At 41.1% G+C, this 11878-nt stretch overlaps 1 protein-coding gene across 3 annotated transcripts; it reads left to right on the plus strand.

Annotated features, from left to right (window-relative positions):
• The first annotated feature begins 6937 nt into the window (after window positions 1-6937).
• Pate1 (prostate and testis expressed 1) lies at window positions 6938-9750 on the plus strand. 3 transcript variants are annotated; one of them, XM_023701538.1, is made up of 6 exons: window positions 6938-7206; window positions 7501-7536; window positions 7791-7827; window positions 8146-8183; window positions 8465-8587; window positions 9307-9750. In XM_023701538.1, the coding sequence occupies exons 1-6, from the start codon at window positions 7155-7157 to the stop codon at window positions 9438-9440; spliced, it is 420 nt and encodes a 139-aa protein (XP_023557306.1). In that variant the 5' UTR covers window positions 6938-7154; the 3' UTR covers window positions 9441-9750. The 3 variants fall into 3 exon arrangements, with proteins under 3 accessions (XP_023557306.1, XP_023557307.1, XP_023557305.1); XM_023701539.1 differs by lacking the exon at window positions 6938-7206 and adding an exon at window positions 7232-7348; XM_023701537.1 differs by lacking the exons at window positions 6938-7206; window positions 8146-8183 and adding an exon at window positions 7281-7348.
• The last annotated feature ends 2128 nt before the right edge of the window (window positions 9751-11878 follow it).

Below are 11878 nucleotides of genomic sequence, written 5' to 3' on the forward strand. Positions count from 1 at the left end.
CAACATTTTGGCCCTAGCCTTCTAAGGTCAATTAAGACTCAGAACATATGAGAACTTGTACTGTAATGTCATGTACCTCGGTAGTGTCCCAAATTTTCTTATCAAGGAGATTATGGGGCCAAAGAAGAAAGTAATCGATGATGTAGAGTGTGCCTAAGGAGAGCCACATGGAGAGAAAACATTCTCTCAGGATTTCACAGAGAACAAATCGGTCAGGCAATGGCTGTGACTCATCCACATGGCTGACACTGACAAATGATCTACAAACTGTTGTATAGGGTTTCAGGGTAAATGCTGAGGGGCTTTGACTGAACTTGGCCATACAAAAGTTATGTTTCCTGTTATAAAGGTCTTGCTTTATCTTGGTCTTCACCATCCAGCAGAAAAGTATAAAATTGAGGTATAAAAAGTAAAGCCATATTGATATGCTGAGCTGTAAAGGGCTCAAGGCAACAACTGCTGACATTGCCAGTCCTATGGATAATCCACTTCTATTATGGACTACTGGACTACATTGGAAATTTTGTTGAATTCACACACCTACAATATTTAAATGACAATGAAATACCCATCTCTGACAAAACTAAACAAAAAATGGGGATACAAATAAAGAACCATTTTGTATCTGTATATTCAAAATAGTTAGAACAGATATACAACTACTTTCTCTTGATTAAATGAATAGAAAGATTTGTCCTAATACTGTTTGTGGACAGGATATCATGTCTGCCTCTTGTACTGTGCATATCCATTAAAAAGACAACAATATGCAATTATTAATTATTGAAACTGTCCTACTAACTGGTTTGAAACTCTCATTGCTATTTGTTTCTCAATAAAATCATTTAAAAATTAAATTATAATAAATAATATTCTGACAGATCAAAAAAAAAGAGTGGAGAAGCTGGGGAATGTAGGTCAGTGGGAATATCCTGAATTTAAATTCCTAGTACCCCCAAAACATAACTCACTTTCTAAGGTTGGACATACACCTGAGTGGTAAAGTACTTGCCTAGCATGTACAAAGCTCTGGTTTCCTTCCCCAGAGTCATTTAAAGCAAAACAAACCAAACCCCCACCTCACTTTCTTATAGCACATATTTGCCTTCATGCTTAGGGAATTTCTAAGACTCAGAGAAGAGAGTGTGTGTGTTTCCTAACCTTGAATTTTCATCATTTTGACATACATTAAGACTTTGAAGTTACAAAGAGCTGGGGATTTTTTCCTTTTTTCTTTCTTTCAGCATGTTCTTATCTTCTAAATATGGGTGTTGTGTTGTCTCTTTCCCTGTCTCCATCCACCCCTGAGAGCTGAGTGCTGCTTGTCCAAGGTCTGCGTGTTCCCTCTTCTCACCTGATGAAGCTTCTTGCCTCTTATCTGTTGCCCATCAGCACTTTTATCAGCAGAACTGCCCCACAGCCCCAAGAAGAGGATGTTCTCTTCTCCCAGCCCCACACACTGGATCCTGGGCTTTTCCTGGACCAGTGCTCCCAATATCTAGGAACAAATCTAATACAAGTTACACAACTCTAAGCACAAGATTGCATAATAAAAAGTCAAAGAGAACCAAAGATAGATATAATATGACTATTGATTGAGAATCCAATCATAAGTACACCAATTTCCAAAAATGGACAGATTCAGAAAAAGTAAACAAGCTATTAAGAAAATACTTTTACTCTATAATAATTTAAGAATTGTAAATTGCAAAACCTAGTTTTTGAGTATGTTTTACCCAGCTTTCCAGGGTAACAGTGACAGGCAGAAGAGTAGTTACATGGGATGTAGTTACAACCTGAATTTGATTTATCCAAGGTTCTTCATACACTGGACACTTCACTAATTCCTTTCATTCTCCTTCTTTTCTTTGCTATACATCTTCAATAAATATTTTCTATCCTAGGAAATAGACATTGGTATAATATTAATTAAGGACATTATTTGAATTTCATTAGTTTTTTTTTGCAGATTTATATTGATATTTATTAAAGTATCTTGACATCTATACCACTTAATGTATTATGAGTAACAAATGTGTGACTCTTAATAATTGCATGTATACAAGATACATATGTAACATATTTATACAGACAAACATTTATAATAAGTGTGTGATAACATACAGTGGACAAAGGGCTACATATGCACGTGTTTTTATACTGAAATAATTAAGCTTAAAATTTTATTTATTTTTTAATTTAATTTTATTGAGAAACAGCAATGAGACAGTTTCAAAACCGATTAATAGGACAGTTTCAATAATTAATACAATGCATATTGTTATCTTCTTAGTGGTTATTCATAGTATAAGATGCAGACATGATATCCTGTCCAAATACTATTAGTACAAATCTTTATTCTCATTGAATTAAGAGAAAGTAGTTGTATAGCTATCCCAACTTTTTTGTATATACAGGTACAAAATGGTCTTTCCTATGTATCTCCTTTTTTCGTTTAGTTCCATCAGAGATGGGTATTCCATTGCCATTTAAATATTGTAGGTGTGTGAATTCAGCAAAATAATCCAATATAGTCCCAACTGAATTTCATTAGTCTTGAAGCACCTATTTTTTGTGTTGGCATGTATTACAATGAAACCTCACATTATGCAGGATTTGCATAGAATCCTCCAAAGCAAGACCCAAACTATTCACCACCAAGAAACTTTCCCCTTTTACTAGATTCTTGAAAGTCATTCAATTATTACATGTATCAAGGGTTCATTTTTTGTTGGTAATACACACACACACACACACACACACACACAATACTTTATCTGTTCAACTTTTGAGGAAAATCAGTGCTTTTCCCAGGTGGGGGCTATTATTTTTTAAAAAAAAGAGGACACTATGAACATTCTTTTTCAAGCTTTTGTATTAATATGTATTTTCATTTCTCTAGGATGAAAACATTATGCTGAGTGAAGAAACTAGACCCAAAGATATTTCATTCTCTTTGTACAAAATACTGTATCATTTCTAGGTACAGGCTACCTCTTTTTTCTTTATTTTTCTCTCTGTGGATGAGACTAATCTATGTGTGCCCAAATATGTTGTCACTTTTCAGACTCCATTTGAATTAGTCTCTTGGTAGAAGATGACATTAAATTTGGGCAAGATACCAGGTCTGCAGGGGCCAGGGAGATGGCTCAGTAGAATAGGCACTTGCCTGGCAAGCCCAAGAGCCTGAGTTCAATCCCTGGTTCTGAGAAAAAAAAAGATACCAGGTTTGCTATCTGTGAGTGGTGCTTTTCTTCCCCTCACAAACTTCCTAAGTACCCAAGGCACTGCTTATCCACAGATGCCATTTTTATGTCCTCTGGATTTACTAATAACAGCAGAGCTTGCCCCTATGCATACAGGAAGACTGATTATAAGGAGGATTATGGAGTCTGGGGCTACAGGAGTTCAGAATGAGGTGCTAAAGGGGTGTGCAGTGCAGAGAAACTGTGGCCTGAGGAAACAGGGCTGAGGATCTGGAGAGCTGCTTCAGTACCTGGGCTGATGTGTTCTATGTCTTAGCCATAATATTCCTGTAAAGCGATGCTACATTACAAAGGAAAAAAATTAAAGCAATACCATTAATAACATATAGAATGCATACTGTATTAGTCTGTTTATATCAGTATCCAAAGCAAGCAAAATGTAGTGTAGCAAAGTGGCAAAATAAAACAATACTTATATTTTACATAATAAAGCATAATGCTTGTAAGATGAGAAAAAAGAGGATGTGGTTAGAAAGAACTTGCTCTGGAGAGTTCTTTGTGCTTTGGCCAACATGCAGTATTCTGATTTGGTGTACAGTTACACAAAACAAAACAATTTGAGCTATGCATTTATGTTGTATACATTTTATGACAGGTATACTGTATTTCACCAGTATAACCCCCACACACTTACACACAAATGAAATAACAAGGACCACCTTGCTTAGGTAAGCTGTTCAGGACAAACTCCACATGCAGAGAGATTGTTTCAGCCTGAAAGGTCTGTAGTAAACCTGGCAACAGAGACAGCTAAGTGCCACCAGGCCAGTACTGGCAGGTTACAGAGGTCTCTCAGTGTGGCCTCCATGTACTGGTGAATTTACTGTGGAAACTAGTGGAGGCTTTCTAATTTCTCCTTAGCTGAAGTTACACTTGAAAGAGTTCTTAAGAGATAGTTTGTTGATACAACATATTGAAAGTTCAGGAAATTTTATATAATCTTTAGGATATACTAAGAACAGTGGACAAATCATTGGCTACCTCCTCATGCTTGAATTCCAGATAAATCTCCCTCGCCACTTCAGTGTTTCTGACTACATTTCTAATCCTCAGGAAAGTAGGAAGGAACTATCTGTGGAACTACGGACATACTCAGATTGAACAATTCTCAGCCCTGAGACTCTTAGAAAATCCTAGGAGGCAGTAAGTGTCAAACAAAAAAGACCATGTATAAAGGGTCCTCAGAGACACTTCTTGTACAGTTGTACAGCCTTCTCAGATTTTCACACATTGTATCGATATTGTCTCTGTCTTCTGTCCCCTCTAGGAGGGTGAACTCTAGTTTCCACCGGGTCTCATCTGTTCTGTTCTCTTGTCCGAGGGAAGAAGAGACAAGCTGTTCTGGTCTGATCATTGCTTCAAACCCCAGTGAAGAAGAAACTGTTCTTTCCCCTCTAGAGTGTCAGTACAAGGCCTGTGGCTATCAGAGAAACTCCAGGAGTCTGAAGCCAATTACTGCTGTAGTGGAACAGCAGCTGTGATTTTCCTCTTGTTTATCCTGCTTATCACATGAGGGTCCACCTATGCTGAGATCTTGTACCTTAAATCCTGCTAGCCACCACCAGCCTTGAGTCACATATTCAAAAAGTTTGTTATAGGAAAGTGTTTCAATCAGCAATGAAATTCAGTAGGTTTTGCTGTTACCTGTGATGGGTAGAACTACTTTTAAAATAATAACTGAAAGGGATAGGGGAATAGCTCAACAGACTAAGCACTTACTTAGGTAAGCGCAGGGGCCAAGGTTCAATCCTTGGCACAGCATGCCATGCTGGCCCTGCCCCTGGGTGCGCTGAGCCAGTGATGGAGTCTGGGCATAGTGACACATGCCTGTAATCCCAGCACTATGGAGGCAGAAATCAGGAGGATCATTACAAGTCCGAGCTGTGTAATGAGACCCTGCGCACACACACACACACACACAGAAAAAACCTTAAAAAAAATAATAACTGAAAGGTGAATTTCCATCCAAAAATTATAGTCTTTGTTGATTTGCATAATAATGTTGGAGATACAAATGAAAAATCTTAGCCTACAATCTTATATCTTCTAATTACATACAGGGATCATATTTAACTACTTCATCACTCTTGGAGTTGAAGCATAATGCAGATATTACTGTTTTAGACAAATTGTACCATTAAAGCACTGTGAGGGAGAAAGGCGTATAATGCGTAGAGAGCCTTACGGAATTAAGTAAGGTTCAAAGCAAAAGGGGAAATGGGTTCCTGAATACTTTTTATTCCAAATGATAAAATTTATGACAAAAATTGCTATCAAGTGCCTGAAGGTGATAAGGAAAATAACTAAAAGCATCTAGAAAAGGAAAAGAGCAAGCTTAAGTTAAAAAAAAATCCATATTAAGGTTACTAAGACATGGAGTAAGGATTTGAGGGAGATTTTAGACGAAAGTAAGTTAATAAAATACAGTTCAAATATAAGCAAGGAGTCCAGGTAGACTGACAAAGCTGGAGGAAGGAAGTTTGAACTGTAAGAAAAGTGGTGTGACAACATCATGATTTTTGATAAGACAGGGAAGAGAACCTTCCCTCATTTTTTGAGAACTGTCATTAGGCAAGGAGTGAAACAGCATTCCCAAGAGGAAAAGAAGAAAAGAGGGAAGGGGAATGTAAAGATGCAAGAGGAGATGCCGGATTTTGGGATCCTGAGGAAAAGGAGAGGGAGAGTTCTGCTGAGGGATATGTACAACACAAAAGCAGTGTTGTTGTATGTGTGTGCACGCACGTATGTGCATAGATGTATGCATTGTATAAGTATTTGATAATGACACTTCAAAGCTTCACCAGGGCAGCAGATGTTCTCAGGTAAGCAGTTAGCTAGTGAGTAGCTTGTTTTCTTCATACTTTTTATCTAGAAGTGAGAGCTTGCTCCCTTGACGTGTGATAAACTCCAGTGTGCCTTGGGCTCACTTCCACACATCACTCTTCTTGTTCTCTACTATTTAGCCAGCATCTGGCTTACACCGCCATCCCGCTTAGCTGTAGACTACACTGTACCCTGTTGCACCTGCTTCCTTCCTGTTGTTTTGCTCTAATTGCAGACTCTTCCCTTGGTCCTTTGCAGTGAGAGCAGAGGCTTTAGTTGCACTTTCACTGCTGTCTGTGGAAGGCATAGCAAAGACTAGAGAAAATAACAACTTTTAGAAAGAGATATTCATGTCCTTGAAATCTACAGCCTAACTCACCTCCACAGGAGATTACATTCAGCTAGCTCTCTATCTAATAATCTGGCCTGACATCAAGTGAAAGGTACAAGTTTTTCTCACTCCAGAGATAGTCTTAAATTTCCTTCTCTTAACTAAAGTCTGATCTTAACCACCAAGGGAGGAAAGAATGTCCCTTCTCAGCCTTATTTCTGGACCTGCTTCCTTCCAAGGTAACTAGCAGAGAGGAACTTCATGAAAGTTCTCTACCAAAGCCTTGGAGCCTAATACGACACTTCTTCACTCCCAGGAAGTATTTATTTTACAGCATTGTGCCCAGTCTTCTTTTTGCCTGTATTCTAATCATTTATATTTATGTGTTTTCTCAAGCTTAAAGGTCACCTGCATGTAGATCATTCTCAATCTTGCCCTGACTTGTCTGCTTCTGTGACAGTGTGTGGCAGAAAAGACCATAAAGCTTGGCATCAAAATCTCAAGAGGTAGGAATGGAATAAATCAGACCCAGGACTTTTCTAGCCAGTCTTTTCCCCCAAGTTTCCAAGAGAAGAGATTACTCAGTCATTGGTTTACTGGGAGCAGAGCATGCTTTTTAAGGGCTTCTAGAGTATCCCCACCCCTAACCCTTGCTGAGGAAGCCCAGCCTTGAAGGTGTATAAGTTGGTACTCTTGAAGCGTCCTTCCCTGACTTGGTCTTCTCTCCCTCCAAAATGGACAAGTCCCTCCTTCTGGAACCCTTCATCCTGTTCTGCTGCATTAGGGGTGAGTCTTTAGGGTTAAGAGTTGATGTCATGTGTCCCATGTACAAGGAATGAGGCAGAGTTCCCATGACAGAGGCCCTCTGTGCTACACAAGCATGACAGGCTGCCACTCCATGCCATGCTTTCTACTTACAATATTCCAGGTCTCTGAAACTGTACCTAGAACAAATGATCCTCCCTCAGAGAAGGAAATAAGTGGGCTACTGAGCAATTGAGAGGATTTTCATAAAAGCTGTGAGATGGGGTCTGGGCAAGGGGGTCTTCACAAAGTAATATCTTTTTTCCCCCCTAACAGTGCTATCTGGGTCTCTTGGAGAAAAACCAAACAAGGGTAAGTAGAAATGTATGAGAGAGGAGAGGGTAAGGGTGGGCTTTGGGGACCAAAAACAGTGCAGAAATACATGTTGAGTTTCAAAACTTGGAAACCTCTTCCGTCAAGATAGAGCCAGTATGGGAATTAATTAACTGACTAGGTTAACAGTAAGAAGTATAAAGTCCAAAAGCAAATGAAGAGGGGAAAGTGAAATGTTTACCTTTCTGATCTGGATGTCTAAATCTAAAATGTAGCGCCTTTGTGAATTTCAGCTGTTTGTCCCTCCTGTCAGGCTCCACGCCCAGAGAGGTAAGAATACCACATAGAGTCCATGGGGGGGGGGATAAAAAAAAAATGAAGAAACCCAAATGCACATTTATCCTTTCTCTTCTGGTCTGTGCTACACCGGTTGGGTAGGGAAATTTGAGAAGCCTGAAAGGGTGAAGAAAGCTGAAAGGAGAGAGGAGCTACGAGACACCACGACTGGGTGACTAAGCTTTGAAGGAACAGAAAGCACCTAGCATGGCTCTAGTTAAGAGAGCAAAATAAGCCCTGACAAGAGAAATTCCAAAGGCTCCAGGAAGAGGTAAACTCAGACAAAAATGTGGATTTTTTTCTCCTCTCCAGCATAGATGATGACGTGGTTTTTGCTGACGATATCTCTAGTGAGTATGAAAAGGACCTAATCTGATCCTCTGACTCTTGGTGATGATCCTGTCCCCCACTTCTTTCATTCTTTCACCTTCTCTTTCTCAAGCTAAATTCATGAGAACATAGATTCCAGTCATGCCCAGGCTCAGCCTATTTTAATAGAGGAAGATGTTTCTGCTGCACAGCATTCTGGGAAAGCCTCTGGGCTTTCATGTGACTTCAAACTCCAAAGGGGGACACAGGTTCTTTCATGTTAACGTTATCTCCTCTCACTTCTATTTTCCTTTCTGTCAAGGTAAGAAAATTGTTCACTGTAGGATGTGTCATCTACAATTCCCTGGAGAGAAGTGTATGAAAGGATATGGAAGATGTATGGCAACAACAGAAGAGGCCTGCACAGTTGGGAAGATTTTCAAAAGTAAGATGTGGGCTGGGAAAAGTAAGACAGGGCAGAAGAAGCAGAAAGCTTATATGGGCCGCTGTAATAAGGAAGGACGTCACTTTAGCACAGGCAGCTTCACGCTGGGGATGACTGATGTCTTTATCTCAGTCACATCATATATCCTAACGTGAAAAAGAAGACGTTCTTACACTTAGAGGTGGGATATGTAACTAAGGCAGCGATTTTCTGAGCAGCCCAGAGAAAACAGAGGAGACAGAACTAAGGGGAAAGGAGAGGTCTAATATGTGTCCACTGGCAAATAGCCAGTTGCCACAGTGAAGGAGGCAGTTTTTTGTCTTAGTGGCGACCTGGACTTCCCTGTGGGTGGTGCCAAATTGTGGAATTGGAGGGACCAGTGTTAGAAAGAGACTGGCTAAATGCCCCTTGATAAGTAAGACTGAACATCATAATCTCTCTAGTTTCCCACCCTCTATTTATTCTACACAATCCCTTGGCATTTTATTTTTTTGTGAAGATTCTCCATTGGAGCCTTAAGCATTGGCTATCTCTAAATTGCTTCTCTATCATTACTCTTTTGGGGGGAATAACTTGTAACATCTTGCAGTACTGCACATGTAAGTTACAGAAGCCTGAACTTCACAAGGTCATTCTTAGATATGGGTGTGGGGGGAGAGAAGGATGTTTGAGAAGTCTCAGGGCCAAGCTTGCTGACCTGCTTCTCCTCTCTTCTGCAGCGGATGGCAGCTTCTGGTTAACTTTCATGGGCTGCTTAAAGAACTGTGCCAATGTAAGGAACATACCGTGGAGCATCTATCGGGTGAGCTTCACATGCTGCCGGGGCTACGACCTGTGCAATGAAAACCTTTAGAAGTTACCACTCCTTCTGTGGCTCGAACGTCTGTGCGGCATTTGGTGTCAGCGTCTTCACAATGACTTTCTTATAAAGCCACCCTGAAGAGAATTGCAAATACATGTCATACGTGTTTGCAGCTTTTGTATGTGAAAGTATAATCACTCTCCTTTTCTAGAGTGGCAGGCTCAAAAAATGAATGAATGAATGAATAAATGAATATCCTTGACAGCAAGATCAATATATCCTACATGTGGTTAGAAAACCTAGTGCTATCACCAACCACGTGAGAAAATAATACTTAATAAAAATACTTAAATTTCAAAAACCAATTTCCTCCTCTCTTTTGTTTTTCTCCTTTGTTTTGTAGTAGAATTCTCTCTCTGTTTCTCTCTCTCTCTCATTCTCTGTGTCTCTGTCTCTCTATCTCTGTCTCTCTGACTCACTCTCTGTCTGTCTGCCTCTCTCTCTCTCTCTCTCCTTATCCAACTCAAATATAAGGATAAGTATATGACATTATCCTCATGGGGAAAGATGAGGTAACGTGAAAAATCACTGAATGTTCTTGGATTTTGTTCATGAATGCTATTCCGAGACCAAGGAGAAAGTTAGTACATAAAGATGAAGTTGTCTCACAGACACAAAGAAAGAAAAAAAAATCTACATTTTTTTTATGAGCAGAATATATTTATTGAGGGAAAGAAAGCTCCTGTCTGAGAGAGGGACAGGAGGGGAGCTGAGCAGGTTGTCCTCAGGTAGCTGTGTCTTCCAGGGACTTTTATAGTGTAAAGCCTTGCGGGGCTAGGGCCAAGGAGATGGCTCAGTGGAATAAGAGCTTCCCTGGCAAGTGCAAGGGCCTGAGTTCAATCCCTGGTTCCACCAAAAATAAATAAATAAAACTTTGCGGGGCTAAGGTGGAGAAAATGGGAACTCACATAGGTGGGCACGAGGTGGGACAAAACTATGCTCAACCAATGAGATTACAAGCAGCATTGCTCAGGCAAAATTGATTAAGTCCAGGCCCAAATGGGGAAGGGAGTCACATAGAAAGGGGGCATGAATGTAAAACAGGACCTTGTCTGGTAGCCAGCAGATAATGACCCCCCCATGGCTTTCTCAGGGTGAAGATCAATCCCAGATGCTAATCTTTAGGGAGATCAGCATTTGCTTGATCTTTGGTCTTTAGGTCTGGCTCACAACAGGAGCATCCGTCCCTCCACAGTTGCAAGGCATCTCATCTTCTGTGCTGTCTCCTTTGAGGGCCTGGCCCTGTCTGACTGCCTATAATATTTCTATCTAATTTGGCTGCCTGACCCACCACAGTTGACTTCCGAGATGCTCTTTTCCCCCTTCTGCCATGTGGTTGCCCCCACCCCACGATGACACTGGAGACTCTTCTGCCTCTAGAACTCCCGAGTCAGTAAACTTCTGTTCCTTTAAATTGCCTACTCTGTGATATTGTGCTACAGCAGCATGACATGGACTGACGTGGCTGCAGATACAACGCTCAGAATTGATTAAGGAAACACTAAGCCAGGGAGCCCTCTGAGCAGCTGCACCCTGAATTTCTTCCTGAGTACCTGAGATTCTAGTGTTTCTCTGGGGGGCATGTGAGGTCCTAGAAAGAGCTGTGAACAGTGCAGGTGCACACCCGGACTTGCAGGTCTGCTCAATCCTCCTCTTTGCCTTCTGGGTTCCAAGCCTGGATCTTGAGCTCGATTTTTCTTGAGGATGCTTATGTGTCATATGGCCTCTCCCCGGAAACCTTCAACAACAGGTGATTTTTCATAAACAGTTCTGGAGGCTGGAAGTCCCGTCTCTCTGGGGTCGCCAAGGCAGATCCTTCTGCAGGCTCTCTGTCTGTTCCAGGTCTGGAGCTGCCTGCATGCCTGGTTCATGGTGCCTTCTTCCATCTCCAAGCCAGCAGCATAACATCTTCTAATCCTCTCTCTCTTTTCCTCTGACTGCTGCTTCTAGGTCACCTCCCTTCGCTCAGCTCCGACCCCCTCTGAAGGACCCCTTGTACATTCATCTCACTGCATTGCCTGGCCCAGCAGTGGCTTTGGATGTTCAGGTTTAATGGCAGTTTGGCACCTTGCAATAGGTAAGTGGGTTTGGGGTTGCAGTTTGGGTACTTGGTCTCTAAAAGGTTCCCCAGCACTGGCTGGGTTGACCACCAATTCTACATTTTTGAATGAGGCTCTCTTTGGGGCAAGAGTTGCAAATACAGGAGAGGAAGAGAAATCAATGGGGTTCTTGAATAGTGCCTGCATTTGACTTGCCTGGCAAACTCACAAGGAAGTATCAATCTCTAGAAAGAGAACTGCACAATGCTTCCAAGAAAGTGGGACCACAAGCAGCCACAGACATATTTCCCTCATGCATCACAGGATGGAGGAGGTCATTTGGGTCTGGCCAATAGATGGTAGCATTTATAGATGGCTGTCCCATGAGTA

The sequence above is a fragment of the Octodon degus genome, unplaced genomic scaffold (assembly GCF_000260255.1).
Source record: "Octodon degus isolate 3935 unplaced genomic scaffold, OctDeg1.0 scaffold00136, whole genome shotgun sequence".
In the NCBI taxonomy this organism is placed as follows: domain Eukaryota; kingdom Metazoa; phylum Chordata; class Mammalia; order Rodentia; family Octodontidae; genus Octodon; species Octodon degus.

Bases quoted from the DNA above. Each gene is read 5' to 3' on its own strand.
- Pate1 (XM_023701538.1), top strand. From the start codon at position 7,155: ATGGACAAGTCCCTCCTTCTGGAACCCTTCATCCTGTTCTGCTGCATT. The intron at 7,207-7,500 runs GTGAGTCTTTAG...CCCCCCTAACAG, and splicing joins CCTGTTCTGCTGCATTAGGG to TGCTATCTGGGTCTCTTGGA. The intron at 7,828-8,145 runs GTAAGAATACCA...TCTCCTCTCCAG, and splicing joins CAGGCTCCACGCCCAGAGAG to CATAGATGATGACGTGGTTT.